The sequence below is a fragment of the Panicum hallii genome, chromosome 2 (assembly GCF_002211085.1).
Source record: "Panicum hallii strain FIL2 chromosome 2, PHallii_v3.1, whole genome shotgun sequence".
NCBI lineage: Eukaryota > Viridiplantae > Streptophyta > Magnoliopsida > Poales > Poaceae > Panicum > Panicum hallii.
Genome location: NC_038043.1, coordinates 37,797,061 through 37,823,961, shown reverse-complemented (window position 1 = coordinate 37,823,961; position 26,901 = coordinate 37,797,061). Strand labels below are relative to the sequence as shown.

The 26,901-nt window shown below is 48.5% G+C and overlaps 1 protein-coding gene, 1 long non-coding RNA gene and 1 other non-coding gene across 11 annotated transcripts; 1 reads left to right on the top strand and 2 right to left on the bottom strand.

Moving 5' to 3' along the window:
* Positions 1–924: 924 nt before the first annotated feature.
* On the top strand, positions 925–4,223 carry LOC112879414. 9 transcript variants are annotated; one of them, XR_003226061.1, is made up of 8 exons: positions 925–1,022; positions 1,131–1,207; positions 1,447–2,272; positions 2,427–2,486; positions 2,594–2,704; positions 2,802–2,849; positions 2,935–2,990; positions 3,286–3,451. It is a non-coding gene; the product is annotated as an uncharacterized LOC112879414 (long non-coding RNA). The 9 variants fall into 9 exon arrangements; XR_003226063.1 differs by having other exon boundaries at positions 928–1,207; positions 1,447–1,506; positions 1,602–2,272; XR_003226058.1 differs by having other exon boundaries at positions 1,131–2,272.
* A 7,814-nt stretch (positions 4,224–12,037) lies between these two features.
* Positions 12,038–13,268, bottom strand: LOC112883616. Its single transcript, XM_025948949.1, has one exon. It carries the CDS (start codon positions 13,158–13,160, stop codon positions 12,492–12,494), a length of 669 nt encoding a protein of 222 aa, XP_025804734.1. The 5' UTR covers positions 13,161–13,268; the 3' UTR covers positions 12,038–12,491.
* A 7,283-nt stretch (positions 13,269–20,551) lies between these two features.
* Positions 20,552–20,652, bottom strand: LOC112883650. Its single transcript, XR_003226905.1, has one exon. It is a non-coding gene; the product is annotated as a U6 spliceosomal RNA (small nuclear RNA).
* Between the last annotated feature and the right edge of the window lie 6,249 nt (positions 20,653–26,901).

Below are 26,901 nucleotides of genomic sequence, written 5' to 3'. Positions count from 1 at the left end.
AAAATACTGAAACCTATTCGAAATATAACTACCCTAAAAAATATATCTAAAAACTACTGCAATTATAAAAACTATTCAAAATATAACTAACCTAAGAAATATTTCTAAAAGCTATTCAAAATACCGAAACCTATCCGAAATATAACTACCCTAAAAAATATATCTAAAAACTACTGCAATTATAAAAATTATTTAAAATATAACTACTCTAAGAAATATATCTACCAACTATTAAAATACTCAAAACTATTTAAAATAGAACTATCCTAACAAATATTTCTAAAAACTATTGAAAATACTGAATTCTACGTATAACTACCCTAACAAATATTCATAAAAATAATTAATAATTATACGATTATAATACCTCCAAACCGACGTGTGGACAGAGCTTCGCCGCTTCCTCTCCTCTCCTCTCCTCCCCTCCTTTTCTTTTTTCTGATTTTTGATGAATTTTATGAGAATTAGGGGGTGGGTGGGGGCTTAAATAGTGGGGGGGACATCCCGCCCGTTGGATGGGCGGGTTGTCTGCAGGGACGTCCCGCCCGTTGGGGGGGGCGGGATGCCCCTCGCCAGAACGTCCCGCCCAACCAACGGGCGGGAGGCCCACGTCCCACCCTCCCAACGGACGGGAGGCCCCTCGGATGACCCCCGCCCGTTGGAAGGGCGGGATGTTGCCTGACTTTTCGCAAAGAGGCCCCTGCGAAGAGGTTTTCCTCCCCCGCCGACCCCCCGCCCGTTGGATGGGCGGGATGCGTCATCCTGCCCTTTCATTGGGCGGGAGGTACCCATTTTTCGAAATTTTCCAAACCGGCACCCCTTTTTCGAATTTTTATTTCTTTTTAACCTTTTTTTAAAAAAAATTCGCTCCTGCCTGCCTCTTCCGTGCCGCCTCCTTTCTAGCACAGTCTACTTCACCCGTGACACAAACATAAACCTTATCCCCTCCAACTGTTGTTTCCCGTCGCTCTTCTTCGATCTCCTGCGCTCTGCTCACCGCAGTTTATCGTACCAGTGGATCTGTAAGGATGGTCTTCTCTTCCTTCTTTATATTGCATCTATCATCTCCAATGCTCCGTGTAGCTGCTACTCCTCCCTTTCATTTCTTCGTCTCTTTCTCTTTTCTTTAGATTTGCAAGAAGAAAAGAACTCTGCTTCTTTCTTCCTTCCTCTGATCTAATGAAACGGATCAACTTTATGTCCAAGGGTATGCCGTTACTGCTTCCTGTTAATTGGGAAGGGGGAAGAGAGGAAGGAAAGAGCTCTGCTCCTTACCATCGTGCTTGCAAATCCTAGCTATTTCTCAGTTTTTTATTCTTTTCCCACTGGAAACAGCTATTTAATATCGCAATAACAGTTCCGTCCTAAAGAATAATGCAAGAAAAAAAAAATATTTGTTACTACGTACTACGTGCTAACCTACTAGCTTTATTTATTTGCCTCCAGGAAATAGCAACCTAACCAGCTTCCAATCAAATAGCTCGCCTAGAAGATCTACTTGGAATGGTAATTGCAACATTGATAGTTCCTTTAACCACTTCTTATAGGACAATAATTTTTTCTTTACCCACCTACTAATTCACGATGATTTTTCACCATAGGCTTCTTCCTCCAAAATAGCTCTTGGTCTCATAGAACTTACTGAGGAAATGGAGACAAGTTTAGACAAACTGCAGCTAGCCATATTAGCAAAGCCTATTACCGCCACTCTATCAGCACCAACAACTGCAGATGTTGAAGCAATGTTCACACGCATTTACAGTGCAGCAACCCAACCAGAGGAAATTTCCTATTTCCGACTTTGTCATACAATTTCGCACCAAAAAAAGATCATGATACTATCCTCAACTATAAGCTCCTCACCGATAACAATCACACATTCACTTTAGCACCCTGGACTGATGATGCCAGGAGTTTCACAGAGAGATGGTCAGTACCAGTAACAATTGAAATCCATGGCATACCTCCACACGCATTCCATGCAAGCAGCCTTAATGCACTGCTTGACCCTCATTGTGATGTCGAGAATTATGTCATGGACAAAAAAGCTGGTATCTGTACCATCGAAGCATTTGCTTTGAACACCAATTCCATTCCATCAACAGGTCTGCTCTCATATCCAAGACGCACTGGATATGAAACTACCATATACTCATTCCCTGTAACCCTAAAAACGAAGCTGTCCACAAAACCAAGGAGGTTGCCTTCGGATTGGTTAGGACCTCCTATGTGGAAATCCATCCAGATTACGACAGCCCCCCTTCGATTAAAGGTATGTTTTTAGTCAACAGGCTTGGTCTTTTAGTTATCACAACGCTCTCTCTCTCTCTCTCTCTCTCTCTCTCTCTCTCTGTATATATATATATATACACACACACACCATAATAAACAAGTGCGATATATATTAATACCTTTTTCCCTTGCAGACCACGCGGAAAACATTGACCCAGATATGATCAGGGAATGCAACAGAGCAATATTTGAAGGTACAGAAAAATCCAAACCAAATCTTTATTACTGATGATACTCTTGTTTGCAATGATTAAACATATCTCTAATAAATATTGAATTATTTCAATTGGCAAAAAAAAAGCTGAATTAGAAGATGAAAGAAGATTGAATGTTGTTCCTCGCTTCGGAGGCGCTTCGTATTCAGGTGAAAGTTCCGACTCCGATGACCCAAACGACGCTTACTATTACCCTGGTAATGAAAAAATCATGAAATATTACCTTCACATTCCATTGACCATATGTCAAAAACATGTATAAGTTACTAAATATTCAATTGCACCTAATTGCAGACTCTGATCGCGAACCAAAAAACTGGTGAACCCAAATGGAGGGTACAGGTTTACAGACCATAACAATGGCTTCTCCTATATAGTTACGCAAAACCCAAAAAAAACCTTCTTACGTTAATCTCTTATATTGCAGGTCACCAATCAATTGCCAGCCGCTTGCCGATCTGCAGCCAAGGAAGCAGTTACTATGTACTTAAGTTGCTATCGAACTCTAGCTATTCGTGTACTTAGCTAATGTGGCCTGAACTGCAGTAGGTTAATGTAACTTAAATATTACTCCCTCTAAACCATAATAACCTAATATATGTATCTTCCCACTGTGTATACACAATGCCTATATAATCATGTTGTTCAATCAAATTTATGAAAGTAACCAAGGGTGCGCAGAGGCGCGCGCAAAGGACTAGTAGTTTACCAACATAAGCCAAAGGTCATGTTCAGGTTATTGCAGCTCTGATAGTGTTATTACTCTGCGCATCGGCAGGGGTGCTAATGGAGCCAGTACACGGCGAGGCAGCTTGAGGTGGTGCCTGCTATATGTCAAGAAGTTCACTAGGGTATTGTATATATGATGCTGCTTGAATCTTTCCAAGGTGAATCCTAGAAATTCTTTATTCACACTGGAATATAATGAAAGAAGTTTACAATAAGGCTTGTAATGTAACTTAATGTCAGATACTGATAGTTGTTGGTAATCAAATTATGCTGCAAATATCCAATTTGCCTAGCAAGTAGCAATCCATTGGACAATTTGCCAAATAAGTACAAATATTTACAACTTCTGATCAAGAGGTTGCAACTGCCTGTTATGTGATTCCGATGATGTCATATGTTTTTCCTGTTTATCCTTAGACTTTGTTTTCTTGGAGCAGTCTTTAGATTAATGTTAACCAAGAAATTATACTTCTCCATTTGAAGGAAATACACATGTTGATGCATTTTCCATAGTTTATAAGATATATAAGTGTTATCAGCTCCTACATCATACATACATCCTTATATGCTTTCCAAAATCATAGTATCTACATGGTACATAAAAGAATATGATCTCCCTTCGAATGTCCCATGTATGAACAAGTGAAGAATTTCCAGTTCTGCTACATAGTTAGATGTGTCAAATAAAATAATTTATTTCATCCAAGTTTTCACCATAGTATATCATGTCTAAGCACTCAGGCTATAACCCACCATACTCTTACTCTATGGTCGCTACTTGGCAACTGGCAGGCAACATGCTAAGGCCGTGAACAAGTACTACAAAGCTTGATCAGCACCCCAAGGGCAACAATTAGCTGCACAAGAAAATATTGGGCTCTTGCCATCTTGGCTCCTTGATTGGCAATTTTGTTGAAAGCGTTTTTATCACAAAATCAAATCTTAAAACCTTATTTTATTTGGCAATTCCTAATATTCGTAATTGTAGATGGTATAAAGTTTTAGGTGGTCTATAATCTCAATTGCGTGCAAGGCATGCTTCATGCTGCTGCTCGTACATTTGATGCATTATTACAAGTTGTATGAGAATGGAATTGGCTGGTGATTAAACAACTTCTTCCAGAGCTTTTCACAAAATGTGTTATTGGGGATGTGACTGCGCCAAGCTCGAGAGAGGGGAAGAGAACTCCGAAGATACATATGAAAGATGAAGGTGCAACATAACTCAGCAAGTGAGGAGTGTATAAGTCAATCCCTCCTTTTTGACCCCTTGGGTTATTTATATATATAGGAGGAGAGGGAGGTGGCAATTTGCCCCCAGACCCTAGTGGGTATAATATTTATAAATAGGCCATCGGACCTTTACATGAGGTCCATTTACTACATGGGCTCACCATTCCCCAACAGTAGCTCCTCAACTATTTCGGTTTGGCTGGTACAATAAAGCACAATAGCTGAATATATTGGAAGTGGCCCAGACCTATCTGTGACCTCGGCCATGAGGAAATGCCCTCACGACCACCTGCTCGTACGCCTCGCTAAAAACTCCATCCGAACACTCAGTGGGACAAAACAGATGGAGAAAAGAGCATGCACATCTGGCGGGTCTACACATAACTGACAACAATAATCCAGGTAGTAATTGACTTCGGTCTTAATGATGAAATGGGTCTTCGGCAATGATGAAGGCAGAAAACTTGTCACTTGACTTCGTCCAATAGGATCTTCGGAGCCACTTCGGAGCTTGGTTCCCGAGCGCTCGCATCTTCGGAGCTGCTTCGGAGCCTAGGTTCCTGAGCGCTCGCATCTTCGGAACCGGTTGAGCCTCGTTGTCACCTCCTGCCGCGCCACCGTAGTCGAAACAGATGGTTCCTTTTTATTGTAGCCGAAGTAGAAAATCCCTCTTCGGCTACGCCGACGTAGTCGAATTAGAGGAAGTAGTGTAGTCGACGTAGTCAATGTAAAGGAAGCTGAAACGACATTGCATTGGTCCTGCCGAAGCCAAGACCGCCTTTGGGTCTCCGCTCGCAAGCACCAGGCAAGACTTGTCTGCCATGAGGTGCTAGTCCACCATAACCTTGCCATAGCCCCTCTTGTCCGGGGTTCGCAGGGGAGGCAGCAAAGGTGCTTTGCACGCAGTCGAACCAGCTGATGTCGACGAAGGTGATGTCGAAGTAGTCGTCTTCGAGCCTCTCGAGTCGAACACCATCGATGAGGTCGAGGGAGAAGTAGTCGTCGGCGAGCCCCTCGAGTTGAACAATATCATCAAGCCCTATGCCCTCGGGCCTTGAGTCACGAGCGTCGGGGAAGACTTGCAAAAATCCTATGGAATCAAAATAGAAATAGAGCGGGCCTTCGCACCGCCCTATCAGCTAAATAAAGCGATAGCTTATAGCAATTACAAGTTACCGAAGCTTAGACCCCAGCCCCTCAAGTCAAGGTTGATAGGGTAGGCGAAGTAGTAGTTGACGCCATAGGTGTCGGCAAAGCCCATCATGCCGAAGAGCTTGGTGAAGGCTATGCCGTTGTAGGTGTCGATGCCTCGTGCCGAAGGCCGAAGAAGTCGCATGAAATGCACCTGATTGTAGACAGATCTTCATTGGGCAAAGCTTTTTGAAGCTTTTGAGCGTGTTGGCGGGATGCCTGATTGCTGACTGAGGAAGGCCAATGAGAAACCAAGGATCCTGACTGACGAAGGCCAATGACTAACAAAGGCTACTGAGTGACGAAAGCCCCTGGCTAACGAAGGCCCAAGATCGACGAAGTCAATTTCTGACAAAAGCTCACGACTGACGAAGTCAATTTCTAACAAAGTCCCATGATCGACGAAGTCAATTTCTTACAAAAGCCCATGACAGATGAAGTTAATTTTTGACAAAAGCCCATGACTGATCAAGTCAATTTCTGATGAAAAGGCCATGACCGACGAAGTCAATTTTTGATGAAATCCCATGATTGACGAAATCAATTTTTGACGAAAGCCCATGACTGATGAAGTCAATTCTAACGAAGAGGCCATAACCGACGAAGTCAATTTTTGACGAAAGCCCATGATCGACAAAGTCAATTTTTGACGAAGGGATTTCATTTTTGGATATGCGGATACCGTCAGCTCTTGGCTCGAGAGGGCTCTGGCTTTATCTCTATGACAACCTTCGGCATTTCGCTCGAGAGGGTTTTGCCTTTTGTTTTGCAGATGCCTTCGGCTTTTAGCTCGAGAGGGCTCCGTCTTTGGCGTGAGCACTCTTAGCTCCACACTCCGGTGCAATGCAATGCAACGTGATGCAAAGATTGCATGTATGATATGAATGGATGAATGGATGTATGCTATTGCAATGAGGGTAAAAATGAAGGGTAAAGTGTAAAACATTAAGCAGGGCACTGGACGTCATTGTCGTAAAAGTAAGGATGGACTGTGCCCGCTTATCATGGGCATTTCAGCCCTTTCCACCGATGACAACACCCCTTTGAACCGAAGGGGTTGGTTGCTTCGGTGCTAAAGACCGGTTGAACCTCTCAGAGATTGGAGTTGTAAGACCGTTATGGTGACAATACCGAAGCTCCATTATGAGAATGACTGATAAAGGCGCTGATTGACAAAGGTCAATGACTGATGAAGGCCACTGACTGACAAAGGCCTAACTGATGAAGGCTGATGCCTAACAAAGGTTTGATGCCTGATGAAGGCCTAACTGACGAAGCTCTGACTGACAAAGGCCTGATGCCTGATGAAGGCCTGACTGACGAAGGCCTGATGCCTGACGAAGACCTGACTGACGAAGGCTGATGCCTGACGAAGGCCAGACTGACGAAGGCTTGATGTCTGACAAAGGTTGATGCCTGACGAAGATTGATGCCTGACGAAGGCCTAACTGACCTGATGTGTGACGAAGCCTGCCTAACGAAGGGTTGATGCCTGACGAAGGCCTGATTGACGAAGGCCTGACTGATGAAGGCTAATGCCTAACAAAGGCCTGACCGATGAAGGCCCAATGCCTGACAAAGGCCTAACTCACGAAGAAGGATGAAAAACCTATTCCGAAGGGTAAAAACCAACCCCGAGTCACCGATGAAGGGTAAAAAAACTAAGGATAAAAAACAACCCCGAGTCACATACGAAGGCTGAAAAATTGATATCAAAGGGAGTCACCAACGAAAGGTGAAAAACTAACTCCGAAGGATAAAAGACAACCCTAAGTCACCTATGAAGGGTGAAAAATTGATTTCAAAGGGAGTCACCGTCGAAGGTTGAAAAAACTCGTTCCGAAGGGAATCACCTACGGAGGGTGACAAAAAATTAATTCGGAAGGGTAAAAATCAGTCCGGAGTAATCGATGAAGGGTCATAAACTGATTTCGAAGGGTAAATCAAAGTCACCACCAAAGGACAAAATATTGACACTGAAGGGTAGGAATTAACTCCGTACTACCACCAAAAAGGTGGAAGATTGATTTCGAAAAGTAAAAGCTAACTCCAAGTCACCACCGAAGGGTGAAAAATGACGGGTAAAAATCAACTGAAGTCACTGCCGAAGGGTGAAAATCAACTGAAGTCACTACCGAAGGGTGAAAATCTAGTGACTCACCGATGAAGGGTGAAAATCAACCGCGTCACCGACGAAGGGTGAAAATCAACTACGTCACCGAGGAAGGGTGAAAATCAACTGCGTCGCCGACGAAGGGTGAAAATCAACTGAATTACTGACGAAGGGTGAAAGTCAACAGCGTCACCGACGAAGGGCGAAAATCGACTGAATCACCGACGAAGGGCGAAAATCGACTAAATCACCGATGAAGGGTGAAAATCAACTGAATCACCGACGAATGGTGAAAATCAACTAAACCATTGACGAAGGATGAAAAATTGAGTCTGAAGGGGTAAAAAGCATCCCCGAGTCACTGACGAAGGGTGAAAATTGATTCCAAAGGGGTCAACACCAACCCCGAGTCAACGACGCCGGGTAAAAACAATTCGGAATCATCGCCAAAGGGTCAAACCAACGCGCCTCAAGAAATCCCACTAAGACCGAAGGGTGAAAACCTATAAACGGAAGGAAAATCGATGAAGGCCTCTCTTTTCTCTCTTCATTTTTTTTCGCGCCAAACTGCTGGGGATGTAACTCCGCCAAGCAGTAGAGAGAGAGAGGAAGAGAACTCCGAAGGTACATATGAAAGATGAAGGTGCAACACAAGTGGGCAAGTGAGGAGTGCATAAGTCAGTCCCTCCCTCTTGACCTCTTGGGTCATTTATATATAGAAGGAGAGGAAGGTGGCAATTTGCCTCTAACCCTCTGGTGAGTACAATATTCATAAATAGACCATCGGACCCTTACATGAGACGTATTTACTACATAGGCTGGACCATTCCCCCAATATGTGTGTGGGCTGGACCATTCCCCCAATATGTGCGAATAGCTTGATCCTTTGTCATGACACTGCTCCTCTTTTCCATTATCCTATGTTTTTAATTTACGTTGCCATACCCACAATCTTATGGAAATTTCTACGAGACATTACTTATCGAGGAAACACCATTGAATTATGATTATGTACTTCAAAGAGCTGTATCTTCAATTTGATGAAGAACCAACATTTCCATCATACAAAGAACATATATCCACATTGCCAATAATTAATCACAAGTCCCCCACAAGGCCAGGCCAGCTGGCGCGGCAACGCCGCGCCCCAGGTTTTCTAGTATATCTGAAAGATTGGCTGGTGCAGTTCGGTCCGCAATTGGAGTGCTTGTGTATGTATGGAGGCAATCAGGGACATGACAGTTTCTGGTGTGCCAAGTGCCAAAGTTTTTGGTATTTCGGTGCTAAATTTACAGAGCATATGCTGATGCCGTTCATTCTGCAATTTCCTTGGCATGCAAAACAGAAACATCAACATGTGTTCTTTCAATGATCTTCTCTTGGTGGCAAAGTATTTCTTCAAGCTGGCTTTTCAAAAAGAAATGCTTTTCAGTTTTCAACAAAGCGTTTCTTCAATATGTGATTATCCAGACAATCGGAGTTAATTCTTGCTGCTAAGTGTCCAGCATGACCATGCAGTTCCGCTGAAATCGTTGTCACAATCAGACGTGACACCAGCACGCCCGTGCGCAGAAGATGTGCGGTGCACGCTTGGAAATTCAGGAAACGCTACCAAAAGCAAACTGTGAGGTGCACCGTCGTCTTCTGAACATGACGCTGACATGTCCCTTTGCAGTTGCGATCGCAATGACACAAAAGTTTGCGCAGGTGGATGCCTGACAAGGAAAGTGCATTTTGCATCAGAACGCCGGCCGTACGATGATTCGACATGGACTGTGACAGTCAGGTTCAATGATGATAAGGTCGTAAGCTGGTGCGCCAGGATCTTCTTGTTTCCCGAGCATGCAAAGATTTTGCTTCAAATTTGATGGCAGCGCAGTAGCAGATACATTCTCATGAAAGGAGTGCCAGGGAAATGATTTCTATGTTTTGAGATGCTGGTGTGCAGAACAGTGTCATTATGAAATACTATTAGGTTACCAAACTGTAAAAGAGCATCACAAGTTTAGAAAAACTCAGCCATGTTGTTGGCTCTCATTTCCTAAAGTACTCTAATTCCTTAGCCGCCCCAAACCACTATACGAATTGGACAACCGGCACTCGGAAATGAAGGCCAAAGCTAAGTACATCCTAGAATTATTGCAATGTAACTATCTCCATCAGCATTGTTATGCTGGCAGAAGTTAAGAAGGGAGATGAGATTGTCGTGGATTTCACAGGAGGAGTATAGTCAGTTTTTTTTTTAAAAAAAAGAGAATTAGGGAAGCAGTCTGACATTGTCCTTGACCCCGACATGCTATATAATTTCCTGATTATTCTTTTCTTTGATCATGATCTATTCGACTTTTAGTCCCTGGATTTGTGCTTGTTTCCCCTCGTTCTGGGTTAAATATATGTCTAACAATGCGTTCCGCGTCAGAAAGTGATACGATGATAGATAGGATGAGTTGTAATTAAGGACCGGCCGGACATTTCAAGGTCAGCAGAGGAAAAGAAAAGAGAAACTCCATACGAATGGACAGGCAGTGAGGAAAACATACAGATTTGCAGAGGGGATCGGAGTAGAGGTACAGGTCTGTCTCATCATACTATTACCTGGCTGCCACTACATATGAATATGATCTTGCAATTCAGAACCTTGTTTTCTTACCATGCATCAAGATGCCCCCAGAGCTGATGATGCACTAGACCAGCGGCTGACATAGCACGGGGTCCACCACCAGTGCATCTCCCCTACGTTGCTGTATCCTTCTGCTGGACCTGCTGCACAGATCTGAACTGTGAAAAGAATTAGCGTCACAAGTGACACTTGTGCCTATAGATCTGAACATTTACTACTGCCCCCTCTCTGCAAAGTGCAAAGCGTAGTTAAACAAGTCTTAGATCCAGATCGGCTTAGATAACCCAGCCCTAACAGTAATAAACCATAGGAGTATCTACTCCGTGTTAACCGCCAGGGACGGAGTTACCAATCGTACAGAGAGCGAGGGAGCCAACTAATAATATACTAATAATTGCACAAGGTTTTAATCTGTTGGCAAAGCTTAACAGACAAGTGAAGCCTCCTCTGTTCAGAAACAGAACTCGTTTGGCCGGTGGGATAGCCTCTGTTCTGTCCACGCTTTAATCGCCTCAACATTCCTCGAAAAGCCTAAGCAGCCAGGTCCGAAGCTGCGCAATGTTTGCCTTGCACGCTGATCGATTTGCTGCGCCTCACACACGTACCATCAGTTTCCCGTTGCTCCTGCATAAAGGTCAGCATCATCGCTGGGAGGCACAGTTTTTCTTTCTGGTCACAAATAGTCGTTGCTGGCAAATTTTCTCTTGGAGGCAAAGTACCTTGTGCTGTTCCTTTCTCTACACACCAGCATATGCATGTATAAGAGCAAGTTGAGAGTAACATGATTGATCGCATAGTTGATGCTGCCCATTTAGTTTAAGCATCTTCCGTCCGTGGAGATGTAGCCATCAAGGCTATTGTGCCTGGGTGACGTGCTAGGCAACCAGTCGCTGACGCGGACCGGGCCCCACCCCGCACTTTTGTTTCCCTACATGCTCCGTTTTCTTTCCTGGTCCATATGGAAACCTGTCACAACTGAAAGTTGCTGCCTTTTAACTAAACGCGCACTAGGAGTAGCTTTCATGAAAAAAAAATTTTGCACAGTACTTGATGCCCTAGGTGTGATGCACTCTGTGCTTGCTATCGCCACGACGCCGCCTGTTCCGTCCCCTGCGCGTATCAGTGCCATGCTAGGCATCGCAGAGTTGCGTAACACTCGCTGCGTACTGTACATGATTGCAACGTAGGAGTAGTCTAGGCATCTTCCTTCCGTGGACGTGGAGAGGCCGGGGATGCCGTCAGGATTATGTACGATGCCAGGATCATCGTACATAATCCTGTACATGAGGCAGTCTCTCGTTCGTTTTGGGGGGTGGGGGTGCCAGCTATTGCTGATGACGAGACGAGAAGACCATGGGCCTGCTGTATCTCGGAAGAAAGCAGCCATCTTGGTAAAACCCGCGTGCGTGCGCGGAAATTCCGTCGCACGAAAGACCGCGAATCGCGACGCGGCACGTCGCCGTTACTGCTGGCCGGTCGCCGATCGGCATGTCTATGTTTACGTGCACGCTTGGAAGTAGAAATCGCCATCCGAGTCTAAGCAGTAGCCTTTATTTATGCCCATCAGCGGCTTACACACCTTTTCCACGCGCCCTTGGGTACCTGCCAGCTGCTGCAAACGGGAGGGCGGTGCACCGGTGCCCATTTTCACCATTTTCTTTTTCTTTTTCTTATTTATCACAGCACCACATGAATCAAAGAATGGCGGTGGTACGGAAGGTTACACGCACGCAACGGCAAGCTGCAGCAGAAGACGAGCAGCTGCAGCATGCAATGCAATTTTTTTTTCCTAATCTACCGTCCCCAGTACAACAACATCAGCACGCATGGCGCCCCGCACCAACTGCGTACTCCCAATGTCCCTTTTTTTTCCATTTTCTTTCCTACCCTCCCCAATCGACAAGCAATTCTTTAAGATTATTAAATCATCTCACCAACCAATCCGGCGCGGCGCCTAACCACTGCCCCCCCCACAATACCAATCACCCTTATTGCTGGCAGGTGGGCCACGCCGGGGGGAATCGGCATCTCCAGCTGCTCGCGCTGTGGCATATTCACACCCTGCCACCCCGCCTCCTCCCCGTGACCTCGTCCCGTCTCAGTTGGTGCGGACGTGGGGAAGAGGGGCGCGCCGCCGGCGCCGGGACGCCGCGTGCTCGCGCCGCCACCCGACCACCACCTGGTCTGACGAAGCTGAGGACGCCTCCGCGGCCGCGCCGTCGCGGCAGCCGCCTTCATCGGCGCAGGCCCACCACGGCTCGCCGCCGCTGGCCGTCATGGCTCCCCACAGCCTCACCGCGGGGACGCCGCCCAAGGGGCCCGGCCTCGCGCTCCCTCCGCCGGCGCAGGAGAAGGCGCGCGGCAGGCCCTGCCAGGTCCGGACCACGGCGCCGCCCCAGGGGAACCCGCTGTCGACCGCCGCGCCCTCGTAGAACCCGATCCGCTTCAAGTCCTGCTCCTCCTCGCCCGAGGAGCTGGTGGTGTCCGCCTCGTCGGAGCTCTCCTCCTCTTCCTCCTCCTCGTCGTCATCCTCGTCGCAGGACGAGTAGTAGGTCCCGATGTGCGACTGGATGACCTCCTTCCCGCGCGACCGCAGGCGCAGCACGATGACCTGCAGCCGGCGCAGCAGGCTGGGCAGCGTTGCCAGCGCCGCCAGCGCGACGGCCAGCGGCGCCCACATCTCGGCCAGCAGCGCCGCGGCCAGCGCCGGAGCCCGCGAGAACCGCCCCACCCCGGCCTCAAGCATCGCCGCCGCCGCCGCCTCCATCGCGCCGCCGCCGCCGCCGACAAGACAGAAAGACCACCCCAAAAGTAAAGAAAAAACAAAAATCTGGCGTTGCGCGTGTGAAGCTAGCAAGAGGATGCCGATGCGAGAAAATGGGGAAGGAAGCCAGCGGAGGCGACGGCGGCGTCGCTTTAAAGCCACCCACACGGGCCAAGCGGGGCGTTTCAAAATACCCGTTCTGCCCGCGGTGGGGCCAGGGTGTCAGTAGGTCGAGGCGTGGGGCGGAGACCGGGCGGGAGAGGAGAAAAGTCGCGGCAGCCGCGGGTGGGACGGAACGGCTCTGCAGCCCGGCGACGTGTGGTTTCTGCCGCACCGCACCCACGGCGAAAGCGTGGGCGGGGTAGTAATTGCCGATGACATGTGGGGACGCGGAAAGTCTGGGCCCACGCACGGCTGGCTGGGTACGAACAGAGCCGGTGCCGTTTGGGTCCGGACGCGGGGCGGAGATGGCGTCTCGGAGCGGGCGACGCGCCGGGCGCGGTGAGTCAGCAGCGGCCCCGAGGGCACGTGCGGCTCGGAGGCTGACGGGTGGGACCGGGACGCACACTGGCGCTGCCTGGCCGCTACGCCGCCGCGTGTGCACGTGTGGGGCTCCCAGACCGGGCCTGCTGCTGCGCACAGCACAAGGGTGAGTCAGCGTCGCGTGCGCGCGCTGTGGGGACGGACGGCTGTGGGGGGCGGTCGGCCTGGATCCTGCGGCGGAGGTGCGCCGGGGCCTCTGCGGTCGGTGCTCAGCCACCAGTTCCCTGACACGTCGGATCCCTTTGTCTTCTCTTCCTCTGGACCGGGGCTGTGGTGGACACGTCTGCTCAGGGTAGGATGGTTTTATCGCCTTAGCCATTGCTTTCTTGCTCCGATGGCTTATCTGTTATCTCACCTCTGAAGAACGGCCACGTTAGACAGGCAGCCTGGTTAGGCTCCGCTTGGCATATCTTCTATTTCTCCTAAAAACACCACTTGAAGCAGCTTCTCTGATAAGCTAAAATCATTTCGGAAAACGTTTGACGAAACATTTTCTTCCTGTGGAACCCGGTCAAAGCCATATTTTATAGCTCTAACCCACTAGTGGAAGCTGAAATGAGCTTCAATGGATGGTTTCACGCTTGAAACCAGTCCAAAATATTGTTTTCACGCCTGAAACCAGTCCAAAATATCCAGTTGGTACAGCTTCGCTCTCTGTAAAATCATTCATAAAATCATTCAAGGAGTTATGCTCAAAAGGCCTTAGATAGGAGAGTTGACACTTATGTGAATGGTATAAGGTGTTCTGCTACTAAAATCAGAATTAGACCATTTCGCTTTTATGATTTACCTAGTTTAACCTGAAAGTATAAGGGCAAGTTTAGATAATTTACTAAAAATCGAGTTCCTTTATGAGTAAATTAGTTCTTTAGTCTTAAAAAAAAGTTAAGCTTAGTTTCTTGGCCTCTTTTCATTTGAACTTGCTTATCTAGCCTCAAAATAAATTTCGTTTTAGTTCTTGGCCCTTTTGTTAGTTTGACAAGCTAACGGTGTTAGTAGCAACAAACTCTGGTCTTTTTATGAGCGTGATGTGCTGGCTTACGGTGGCCCTGGACGGAATTGACGGAAGGGTCAAGAACCAAAACGAAATTCATTTTGAGACCAGATAACCAAGTTCAATTGAAAAAGGCCAAGAAACTAAGTTCAACTTTTTTAGGCCAAGGAACTAATTTACTCTTCCTGTATAGCTCTGGAATTAGTTGTGAAAGATATCTAGGCCTCTTAATGGGTTTTGGTATTAGATGATAAAATATATGTATATTCAATTGTGTTATTAAGTATGTGTGCAGGTGCTAAGAGTAAATAAGCAAAGCGCATTACGAAGCACGACCTCTCAAAAAGGAAATGAAAAGTGGTGTTTCAAATTTACTTGAAGAGTATATTTTATTTTAAAATTGAGTATAGGAACGCCATACTATCAAGAAAAACTTTGATCTATAGGTGTTGACATGGTAGTTGTGCTCAAGAGAACCTAAAAAAATTATGAGAATCAAATCTACCATTATAAATAGCCATCTTGTGAAATTTCCTGTTAAACCCGGAGTGTCCGGGTCCTGGTCCGGAATGTCCGGATAAGAATGTCCGGAGTATCCGGACATATACCCGGAATCTCTGGGTAATTGTTCCCCGTCCGTAAATTGCTCTAAGTCCGAAGTCTTCGGACCCCGTATCTGAAGTATCTGGACATATACCCAGAGTATCCAGGTACCCTTTCACCAACGGCTAGTTATCTGTGAGAGAGAGTATAAATACCCGTATAGCCCCTCACTCAGACCTCTCTCTTGCTCATTTCGATCAGAAACGCGCACAAGCAAAAGAACAGCTCTCTCACTCCCCCTTTCTTCATTTTTAAGTGATTTTCTTTGGGGATTCAAGTGAGATTGTTGCAAAAGCAAAGATTTGTACTAGTGAGCCTCCATTTCATCTCTTGAGCACACCATACTTATCTAGCCGGTGGATTCAAGTTTGTTACTATTGGAGCTTCAAGTTCCTAGATGGCTAGGCGTCTCTCGTGAGTGCTCAAGCAAGTTGTGAGCATCACGGGAAGTTTGTAATCGTCATTCCTCTCAGAAGAACACATAGTAAGTGACCTTGGGTTTGAGCGTTGGTCTCACCTTTGGGAGAGGAGTATAGCGGTTCTTGAACGCCGTCTCTTGGATCCTTTCTCAACTGAGACGTAACTCTTTTGGGAGTGAACTTCGAGAAATAAATTCTGTCTATCTCTTGTGCTCCTTACTTGTTTTATTGGTTATTTGCTTGTGAAACTAACTTTCTAAGGTTTGAGATCGATCTACTATTATACAAGTCTCTAGAGCAGGACAACCGATAAGAAATACTTCAAAGGTATCACTAGGTCTTCTAAATTTACTCGATCTAAATTACAGCATCAGCATCAGTATCTTTATTTATTTTTATGTACATTATTTCATACCTGGACTCTCCGGATAATATCTCCGGACACTCCAAACATAAAGCCCAGAGTATTCGGATATTTATTCGGAATATCTGGACATCTATATTACTGACAATGTTTAAAATATTTTAAGTTTCAGATTAGCCTATTCACCCCGTAGGCAAGTTGGAACTCCATCATAAACAGAACAAATCGATTGATTTGAGTGGCAGCTAGAGTTTTGATGGCAGTGGAGCTTACGGGCTCTGGTAGTAGGGACACCATTTATTTTCAACCTGTCGTACTATTCAAGATTTTTGTTGAGCAGAATGAAATGCGTGTTCCTCTTCCTAAACTAGTGTAATTGATTATGTGACCATATCTTGCAAGCAATCTATAAATAAAAGTTTTGGCTCACTAGTAAAAAAAAGTCATCGGCACCAGTAGATAAGACCACCAGTATTGATTCTCCAACCGGTACTACGAAGCTGAGACTACAATCTCAATCTTCGTCACCGGGTAAAACATCCGGTACCAAAACCTCACTTTAGTACGGGATAATGTTTTCATCCGGTACCAAAAGTGTTTTACATCAAAAAAAATATACAAGCCACACAAGTCACGTGCGTGTAATGCGAGGATTTGAACTTGGGACCTCTTGCCTCGTGTGGTACCTCCTTACCACCTGACCTACACAACACTTATGATGAGAGAAGAGATGCTTTTCTTTTAAAATAACCCGTAAAGGACCCCTTAGTACCAGGTGGTAATACCACCGGATACTAAAGGCTAGAGATTAGTACTGCGAGGTAACAAATGTGAGTGGAGCCATGCCATTAGTACCGGGTGGTAACAGGTGGTGTTACCGTCCGGTACTAAAGGTCCTAAGATCTTTCCGTCCACCTAAAAATACCGGTACGAAGAAGATACCTATTGACGTCAAAATTTTGCAGAGATATTTTTGGAAAGAGAAGAAGCCGATGAGGTCTAGGAGGAGTCATCTGAGTCGAGGCTGTCAGGCTTGACGCCAGTCAAAGATGACGTGGACCTGGTCAAAGAGCGGTCAGAGGGAGTTCAAATCGGACTACAAGATGACATTAGGAGAAGATCTTGGCAAGAGTCCGATGCTTTTGGAAGACCTTGTAAATATTTGTAAATATAGTAAATTTAGCTGTTTTCTTTTCGCTCAAGTTTGTTGGAGCCGTGTTAAGTTAGGAGTTTTATTATCAGGCTATAAATAGGAGGTTTATTATCAGGCTATAAATAGTAGAACTGAGGATTTTGTAAAGGGATAATCATCAATCAATATAACTTTTCACAGCACTTCGCCAAAATCGTAGGAGTAGGAGTAGGAGTAGATCTCGGCGACTTCTTTAGCAAGGAGGGCTGCATCGACTCGATCTCCAGCTTGTTGGTAAGTTCATTCTTATCAGATTCTCTAGGCTTTAGGTACCGGCTCATCGCTGTAGTTTCGTCTATTTTAATCTATAAGTTATCAATTTTTATCAGGTTCTTGTAAAACTGCATCATTCGATCTCTTGCGAGTTCTTAATAGATTTCACAATTTATTAAGTGGTAGTCACTATGTTGTCGGCTTTATTTAATCATTTCATGCAGTAATTTCATAGCCGATTCACTCTTTGACTATCGCTTCTACTGCCAAGCTATTTACAGTCTTGAACTTCATTGTATGTGGTCCGATCGGTCGATTCGTTTGCCTCATCGTTATTATCTCAGGCTGTCTCGGTTGAGTCCAATCCTTGAGTAATGATGCTGGGTCAGGTCTTATCGGCTAGATTTATCTACTGGACAATGATGGTATGATGGTGATGGTTCGTTAGTATCAGTCAGCTCTCTTAGCCGATTCTGTATTCAACGATAAGCATAAATTCTGATATAACTAGATATATCGGTTAATTATGCTCAATTTGTTAACCTGTTGTTAGCACTGTCTCGGTTAGATCCGATCCGACTAATGGTGATAATAAATTTAGCTTAATTAAATGCTTGTATTTAGTGATGAGATTTTTATTCTTGATCCTACCTCGTAGTGGAATCAGCTTTATAGTTGATGCTCGGTTTTGTGCTTTCGATATTCTGGCTGATGCATCTTTTGGAACTATTCAGAATCCCAGCTAATACATTCCTTATTATTTTATTGATTAATTTTTTTCCTTGTTAATTGCGTGTCAGATTGACTGGCACGCCTCGAACCTGATTTGCAGGACCTGCACTGGAGATAAGCAGAGCTCCCAAATCTTAGCGTGTCGTGCTCCGCAAGATTCACTATCCGATTTTTGCAACAACTACCCCATAGTAATGCTAGAATTAGTACCGAATTTTTTTCGTACCGATATTTTTGGAGTGGACCGATAGCGTATTTTCTAATAGTGGCTATTCGACAAGCCAAGACATAGAAGTATAGAACTGTGGCCGTGGGCGTGCATGATGCAAGTTAAGGCCTTACAGATGCTTGCCGTCCCTGTTAGAGCCAAATAAAAAGGCTTTTGATCTAGAATATTAATTGTATAATCATTGGGAATATTCGTTGGTGTGGTTTAAAGGGGTGCTGCCACGCGCCCAAACTGACGAGGTTTAATTTGTGCTACAATGTCGGCGAATTTGGCCGACATTAGGATACCCCGATCGATCTTGTGCTTGGCAGCCTTAAGATTCGAGATATGTTTGCAGGAGGTAAAGTTGAGTTCTAAATTTTAGTTTAGCATATATTAGTACTTATACATATGCTAAAGGTTTTAGTCTTGTCTAAAGTTTAGCCCATTTCATTAGCACTCCTATTTGGATACCCTACTGCTGAAGTTTAGCATTTTCACCTTATTAGCATTTGGATCCAAACAGGACGTTAGTTGCAATATTGAAGTAGCAGTTGCTTCTACTCGAGAAAAAAAAAGAGAACTCCTCTGGCAACGGGAAAGCAGGGAAAAGGGGATTCTTTTTAGAATATACATGTATATAAAAAAGAGGATAGATCGTACCACTAGAATATCATGATCTTTGTTCTGTGCTCCAACGCAAGGTACATCTGCACCACAGGAACTCAGCCTGCAAACCCGAAAGGCAAGGCATGCATGGCCAGGCGTCAGGCGCCACGGAAAATTGAGAAGGAAGGATCCATGCACGCACACGGCACACCAAATACCCTTCCTCTGACGGCGTGGCACCAGCTTGCAGCTAGCTATTGATGATTGCACGCTCCACCGAAAAGTTGGATCGCAGATGCCAGATGCCTCTATTAGTTTGTGGCACTGTGGCGTCGGGTAGCTCAAACGCCTCCGTCCACAGCCAGCTGAAGACCAAACACTCAAACAACACGCCCCTAATGAATCGGAGGGCCCAGATCGCTCTGGTCAACTCTGATCCCGTGTATGGTATCATCCCGTGTGTATGTGCTAGCTGTCAGCCAGCGACAGTGTGCATGACACCGACGCTAAAAAAGCGAGTGGTTTGTGTCGCAGTAGCGAAACGGGGGACTCGGGCCCATCATTGGACGTACGACGTGGCTCCGGCGGCCTGGCCGGACCCACTTGGGGTTGCGGGGGTTTCCTCCGATCGACGGTGCCAGAGAAAATCGGGATGGGTGTACCGAGAATTCTGCTGACGATATTCTTCCGATGTTTATTGTGTCCCAGAACGATGATGAGAATGGAAATGCAGAATCCGGCTTCCGCCCATCGGCCCATGTGAATGGTTTCTCCTCGATGGCTCGTGTGACTGCATGCATGGTGTATATTTTCCCTGTCCATTTTTTTTATCTTTTAAACGTATCACATCACAAAAATTCGTCATCTTTCTCGAGTGCAGCATGAGGGAAAGAAGTATAGAATAATTGTGATTGGTATGCAGCATACCCTACTACCTTAATTGCGAAACTCAATGTAGTTCAAAATATTTTGTTGCTAAGATCAACACTATATTTTTCCATACTTCCTATATTTTATTGAATTCTTTTGTTACCCGTAGCAACGCACGGGTATAGACCTAGTATAGAATAATTGTGATTGGTTCAACCGGTTTCCTCAGAGAATTTTGGATTATATTTATATACCCATGCATATTCTATTCCTATGGTGCATATTATTCCAGTGTTTTGGCCTGTTCAATAAATGCTAAAAATGCCACTTGTCCTGTACAGGGATAGTCTCTCGAAGGCAAAGAAGAAATCAAAATTGGAAGACTCGTAGTATGTAGGATGGAGGTCCACATCTGTTACTGTGGGAGCCCAGGAGCTGAAATACACAGGGAATACAAAACTAGATAAAAACGTATGCACGCCAAATACTACAATAATGCATTGGAGATGTCAAGCGCACACGGCACACCTGCAAGAGAAATGTTGGGACGGACCTAACGGGAAAACAGCAAGGATCTCGTAGTAACTACGCGGAAGACTGCAGGGGGCGGAAAACAAGCGCCTAGGGGTATATCTGTAAGGAGTCAGAAACTGGCGCGCAAAATCTCAAAAAAATTCGGACCACCTTGCAGGAGCGATGCTAATTTTCTATGTATCGCTCCAATTTTATAGGATGTCTCCGAAGAGGCAGAGTTGGGCGCGACGGTTCGATTTATAAGGCTATCTCCAGCGATGTGCTGTAAAAGGTTCTGTTCTCTATTATGGAGGATACTGTTGCTCCTCCAGCGCTACCCTCTATCACGTGCGGTAAAATGGAGGACGAGCTCTGCGTCCCGCACAGAGGAAGGCACAACCGGCGTCCTCCATCCCGGTCGCCCTCCAGCGCATCTCCACCAGGAAACTGCCGGGCGGCGCTGCGGGGCGCGGCAGGCGGCTCGCGCGGGCGGGACGGCTGGCCGCGGGAGGTGGGGCGCGCGGGCGGCGGGGCGCGGGAGGGGCGGCGGGCCGCGGGAGGTGGGGCGCGCCGGCGGCGGGGCGCGGGAGGGGCGGCGGGCCGCGGGAGGTGGGGCGCGCGGGCGGCGCTGCGGGGCGCGGGAGGCGGGCGCCGGCTCACGCGGGCGGCACGCCGAGGAGCGGGAGGCGGCGACGGCGCCGTTCGGCGTTGCGGCAGGGGAAAGGGAAGTTGGAAGAAAGGATAGAAAATTAAAATTGTGGGGTATAGAAGATGGAAATAGAGAATGTTGTTGGAGTTAAGTTTGGTATAGAGAATGAAGTTTATAGGGAGGAAAAAGGAAGGGGATGATATTTGGAGAATACACCTGAAGATAGCCTAAACTGGTGTCTCCGTCGTTGGGTAGGCTTAGGCTGTCTCCACCGGCCTCCTGTAAACCATCCTGTTCTCTAACATAGAGGATACTGTGCCGCCTGTACCACTCCAGCGGTATCCTCCATCGCGTCTGGTAAAATGGGGCATGAGGTCTCCGTCCCGCACAGAAGGAGGCCACGAGCGCGTCCTCCATCCCGGTCGCGGTCCAGCGGAGGGCGGCGGGCGCGGGCGGAGGGGCGCGGGCGGAGGGGCAGAGGGCGGCGGCCGGCGGCGGAGGGCGCGGAGGGCGGCAGAGGGGCAGAGGGCGGCGGCGGGCGGCGGAGGGCGGCGGAGGGCGGCAGAGGGCGGCGGGGCAGGGGCGGCGCGGGAAGGGCGCGGAGGGCGGCGGGCAGGGGCAGGGCGCGGAGGGCGGCGGCGGGCGGCGGAGGGCGCGGAGGGCGGCGGAGGGCGGCGCGGGAAGGGCGCGGAGGGCGGCGGGCAGGGGCGGGGCGCGGAGGGCGGACGGTGGAGGAGGAGGCACGGGGCGGCGGCGGGCGGGGGAGGCGCGCGGCGGCGGGCGGGGGAGGCGCGGGGCGGCGGCGGGCGGGGGAGGCGCGGGGCGGCGGCGGGGGGGGGGGGGGGGAGGCGCGCGGCGGCGGGCGGGGGAGGCGCGGGGCGGCGGCGGGCGGGGGAGGCGCGCGGCGGCGGCGGGCGGGGGAGGCGCGGGGCGGCGGCGAGCGGGGGAGGCGCGCGGCGGCGGGCGGGGGAGGCGCGCGGCGGCGGGCGGGGGAGGCGCGCGGCGGCGGGCAGGGGAGGCTCGCGCGCCGGGCGGGGGAGGCGCGGGGCGGCGGCGGGCGGGTGAAGCGTCCCCCCATCAGGGAAGACTTAAAAGTGCTGATTTATCAGTCCCAGGAGGCTGATAACACTTTTATTACATCAGATGGTACATCACCGTACAACTCTACGCGGTAATGGGCAGTGAAGCGCCACTATCGCGAGGATTACAACCAAAACCCACACAACTACACTAGCTACGAACAAAGGATCATCAGAGTCTTGCGCCATGCGGAATCCAACGGTGGCCTCAACCACAGGCAAGACTGGGTGCAGGACGAAACCCTACTCGTTATCTTCGGGGACGTAGTCTGGGTCTTCCACTGTAAAAGTAAGAATGGGGTGAGTACAAACGTACTCAGCAAGTCCAATCACACCCACGGAGGGGGGCATAACAGAATTTAATGCACAGGATAATCCAAGGATAAGGTTTTGGTTTATTTGCGGAAAACTCTGTTGTATTCAGGGGTTTGTTTTAAACGTATTTTTAAAACGGTTATTCTTGTATCAAGGAGCACACAGTGTTGATCCACACAGGATCCCAGTTTTAAACTGCTACCGGACTCCCCGTCCGCCGTAGCACACGGCACAACCGCCGGACAATTTCCAAACAACTCACACCAGCCCATCCATTCCCAGAGATAAACTCTAGTTATGTGACCACACCGTAACCTGCCCAATACCGTGGGCACGGCTATTCGAATAGATTTTAACTCTGCAGAGGTGTGCAACTTTACCCACAGGTGGGGTACCACAGCACGAACACCTTAGTGCCGGTGCAGATCCCAACAAAGCCATTACCCACCTTAGCTAGTCCTGACTAGCCATCACGGGATTCATCAAGGGGTCATTCGACCTACCACTGAGGTTTAACCGGGGCATAAGTCACACAGAGCTTATCCCTTTTCCTTGATCACCCGTTGCTCTCAGCTCTCCTGACGACTATCAGGCTAACTAGTAGGGTTTATGCTAAGCCGTTGCCCATACAACGGTCAAGTGGTTCGCACGACAGAAAGCTAGGTGAGATGTCACATCAACTCGGTCCTTAGGGGTGACGAGATGGATATCTCCCTTCCTCGCTCAACCACACAGGTACGAGCATACCAACGGCAATTCACACAGAAATGCCATCCATCCCGTCTAACTCACTTTTCAAAACCACATTTTATCCCTTCCCACACACACACATTTTCTTTATAAAATCAGGTGGTCAAAGTATGGTTGTCTCAAGCAAGGGTGGCTATCCTACCATGTTTTCAACATGCAAAACCATGCAATTTTATAAAACAGGCCACTGGGTTGTGTTTATAAAAACTGGGACAGAAACATGCATCAAGGGGCGGAATTGAACTTGCCATCGTCAAACCCTTGCGGGAGGTCCTGATCGTAGTACTGTCCCTCGGGCTCGGAGTCGCGGAACTGGTCCTCGTTCACTTGATCGCAGTCGGGTCCTTCCTCGTTCACTCCGGGTTCTACGACGCAAACAAACAGACACACAATCAAGCGCAAGAACTAAAAGCTTTTATCGTTGAGCTTGAATCGGAAATAATTTAGTTACGGAGGTAGGGGTAATATTTTTGGGTGGTTTCTTAATGGCATGTCTAAAACTATACTAGGAAGGGCGTGGTAAAGTTTCGGGTCGATCGGAGGTCGTTTCGCACATAAAATGACGCGCTAAAGGTGGTTTCAGGGCTTAAACGGGGGTCCAGGGACTTGTTCGTAATTATCTAAAGGGGGTAAGGGCTTATTTGCTAATCCTAGAAATATTAGGGGCAGTGAAAAGTGTGGGGGACCTATTTGAAAGTAAGTTTACATGGTGGAGGGGTTTGGTTTGAAAGGGAATAGCAACCATGGGCTTTTCTGCAAAATTTACAAAGGTGGGAGGGTTCTTAACCGAATGGGGAAAAGAGGAGGGGGCTAAGGGCAAAACTGCCCTTCTTCTTCCTCCCCTCACCACGTGAAACAGAGGAGGGATGGGGAGGGCTCGGCCGGCCCCCAAATCCGGCGGCCCTAGGGCCTAATCGGCTCGGGCGTGTGGGGGAAAAGGGAGAGGAGGAAGAGGGGGTTCCTTTTTGGGGCTCACCTCGGGCGGGGGCTGCGCGAGGCGGCGGGCCGGCGTGGGGCGGGCGGCGGCGGCCGTGCGGCTCGGGTGGCGGTGGTCTGGGCGCGGAAGAGGAGGTAGGCAGGGGCGGCACGGCTTGTGGGGAGCGAGGGGCTGCGGCCGGGCCTATTTATAGGCGGCCGGCGGTGGGGGAAAGGGGTGGCCGGCGGAGCGGCTCCACGGGCGGCCATTAATGGCGCCCGTGGCTTGCGGCGTGGGCGCCGAGGGCTGGGCGCTGTGCGGCCACAGTGGCCAGGAGGGGACGGCGCGCGCGGTCGGGCAGGGCGCCAGCGACGGGCGGCGCGGCGAGGCGCGGGCCAGGGCGGGCGTGCAGGCGACGGGTGGCGCGGCGAGGTGCGTGGCCACGCGGGGCACGCGGGGCGGGCTGTGCGGCACAGGAAGGGCGCGGGCGACGAGGCGGGACGCGGCAGCGGCGGGCGGCGCGACGGCCGTGCGGGCGGCGCGTGCGCGAGCGTGTCGCGGCTCGGCCGTGCGCGTGCGCGTGAAGCGCGTGCGCGCGGGGGTTGGCGGCGCGCGAGGGCGGGGTGGCGTGCGCGCAAGGGCAGGGGCGCCAGAGGCCGGAGCGGTGTGCGGGGGTGGCGCTCGGGAGTAGAGGAGCAGGAAGGAAGAAACAGGAAGGAGAAAGGAAAAAAAAAGGGAGGGAAGAAAAAGGAAAAAGGGAAAAGGAAAATGGGAAAAAGGAAAAAGGGAAAAGAGAGAAAAGGAAAAAGGGGAAAGAAATAATGGGAAAAGTGGAGAAGTGACGCGCGCCGGCGGGATTCGCGGCGGCGACCGCGCGGCGAATTTCACGGCGGTGACCGCGGCTGGTCGATCACGCGCGCGCGGCGTTCGCGCGCTGCACGAGGGGGAAAAGATGGCGTGACTGCGATTGGATTCGGGTGCTGGGAAATTTAGGGTTTCGGTGGAACGGTTCTCGAAACGAAAATCTTAGCGCGTGATTTCTGGGTAAAATTTTCAGGATGTTACAAACCTACCCCACTTAAAATGAATCTCGTCCCCGAGATTCGGCTAGCTCCTAAACAGATGGGGGAATTCTTTCTTTAGGACCTCCTCGCGCTCCCAGGTTGCTTCCTCTACTCCGTGTCGGCTCCATTGAACCCTGCATATCCGTACTTCGGAGTTTCTTGTCCTCTTAGTGACGGTGTCTAGAATCTTGACCGGCACTTCCTGATACCGCAAATCCGGCTGCAGGTCTATTGTTTCCACCGGCACATGTTCTCCCTCGGGTACTCTCAGACACCTTCTCAATTGCGAAACATGGAACACTGGGTGTATATCTGACATTTCTTCTGGTAACTCTAATCGGTATGCCACTGCTCCGACTTTCTTCAGGACTCGATACGGTCCAATGTATCGAGGGGCCAATTTTCCTTGCACCTGAAATCTTCGTGTCCCTCGAATGGGTGAGACCTTGAGATAAACAAATTCTCCCGGGTTAAAACTTATTTCCCGCCTCTTCTTGTCTGCATAGCTCTTTTGTCGGGACTGAGCTGCTTTCAATTTCTCGCGGATCTCCGCTACTTTTTCTTCTGCTTCTTTTATAAGCGCGGGTCCTACTAGGGCACGTTCTCCAACTTCTGACCACATCAGGGGAGTCTTGCACTTTCTTCCATAGAGAGCTTCGAATGGCGACATGCCCAAGCTGGCTTGATAACTATTGTTGTATGAGAACTCTGCATAGGGCAGACTCTGCTCCCAGTCCTTTCCGTAGGTCAGGACACATGCTCTCAGCATATCTTCCATAATCTGGTTTACCCTTTCGGTTTGACCATCCGTCTGTGGGTGATAGGCAGAGCTGAAATCCAACTTGGTGCCCATGGCTTGATGCAAGCTTTTCCAGAACCTAGAGGTGAATTGGGTCCCTCTATCCGAGACAATCCTGCTAGGTACTCCGTGCAGCTTTACTATATTCTCCACATAGAGTTTAGCCAGTTTTTCTCCACCGTAATTAGTTCGCACGGGTATGAAATGTGCCGATTTGGTGAGCCGATCCACTATTACCCATATGGAATCATGTCCCTTCTGTGTTCGGGGTAGACCCACTACAAAGTCCATTCCTATTTCATCCCATTTCCAGACTGGGATGGGCAAGGGTTGCAATAATCCTGCCGGCTTTTGATGTTCGGCCTTGATCCTCTGGCAGGTATCACAATGTGCCACAAATCGTGCAATATCCGCTTTCATTCCATTCCACCAATATTTTTGCCTTATATCCATATACATTTTGGTGGATCCCGGGTGGATAGAGTAGGCCGAGTTATGGGCTTCGTCCATGATTATCTGCCGGAAGTCTCCATTCTGAGGCACACAAATCCTATCCTCGTACCACAACGTCCCCTTATCGTCCACTCTGAAGCCCGGTGCTTTGTTTTCTCCAGTTTGTTTGCGGATCTTCATTAATTCCTGATCCGAGCTTTGAGCCTCTCTAATTCTATCCTCCAGTGTTGATTGGACGCTTAGCACCTGGCTGGAACCTCGAGGAACAATGTGCACATTTAATCGTGCCATTTCCTCGCGCAGGTTGTCATCTTTGGGTCCATAGGTCTTCCGGCTTAGGGCATCGGCTACCACATTTGCCTTTCCGGGGTGGTAATGGATCTCTAAATTGTAGTCCTTGACTAGCTCTAACCATCTCCTTTGTCTTAAGTTCAAATCTGGCTGGGTGAAGATATACTT

Coding starts and splice junctions, on each gene's coding strand:
- LOC112883616 (XM_025948949.1), bottom strand. CDS start 13,160: ATGGAGGCGGCGGCGGCGGCGATGCTTGAGGCCGGGGTGGGGCGGTTC.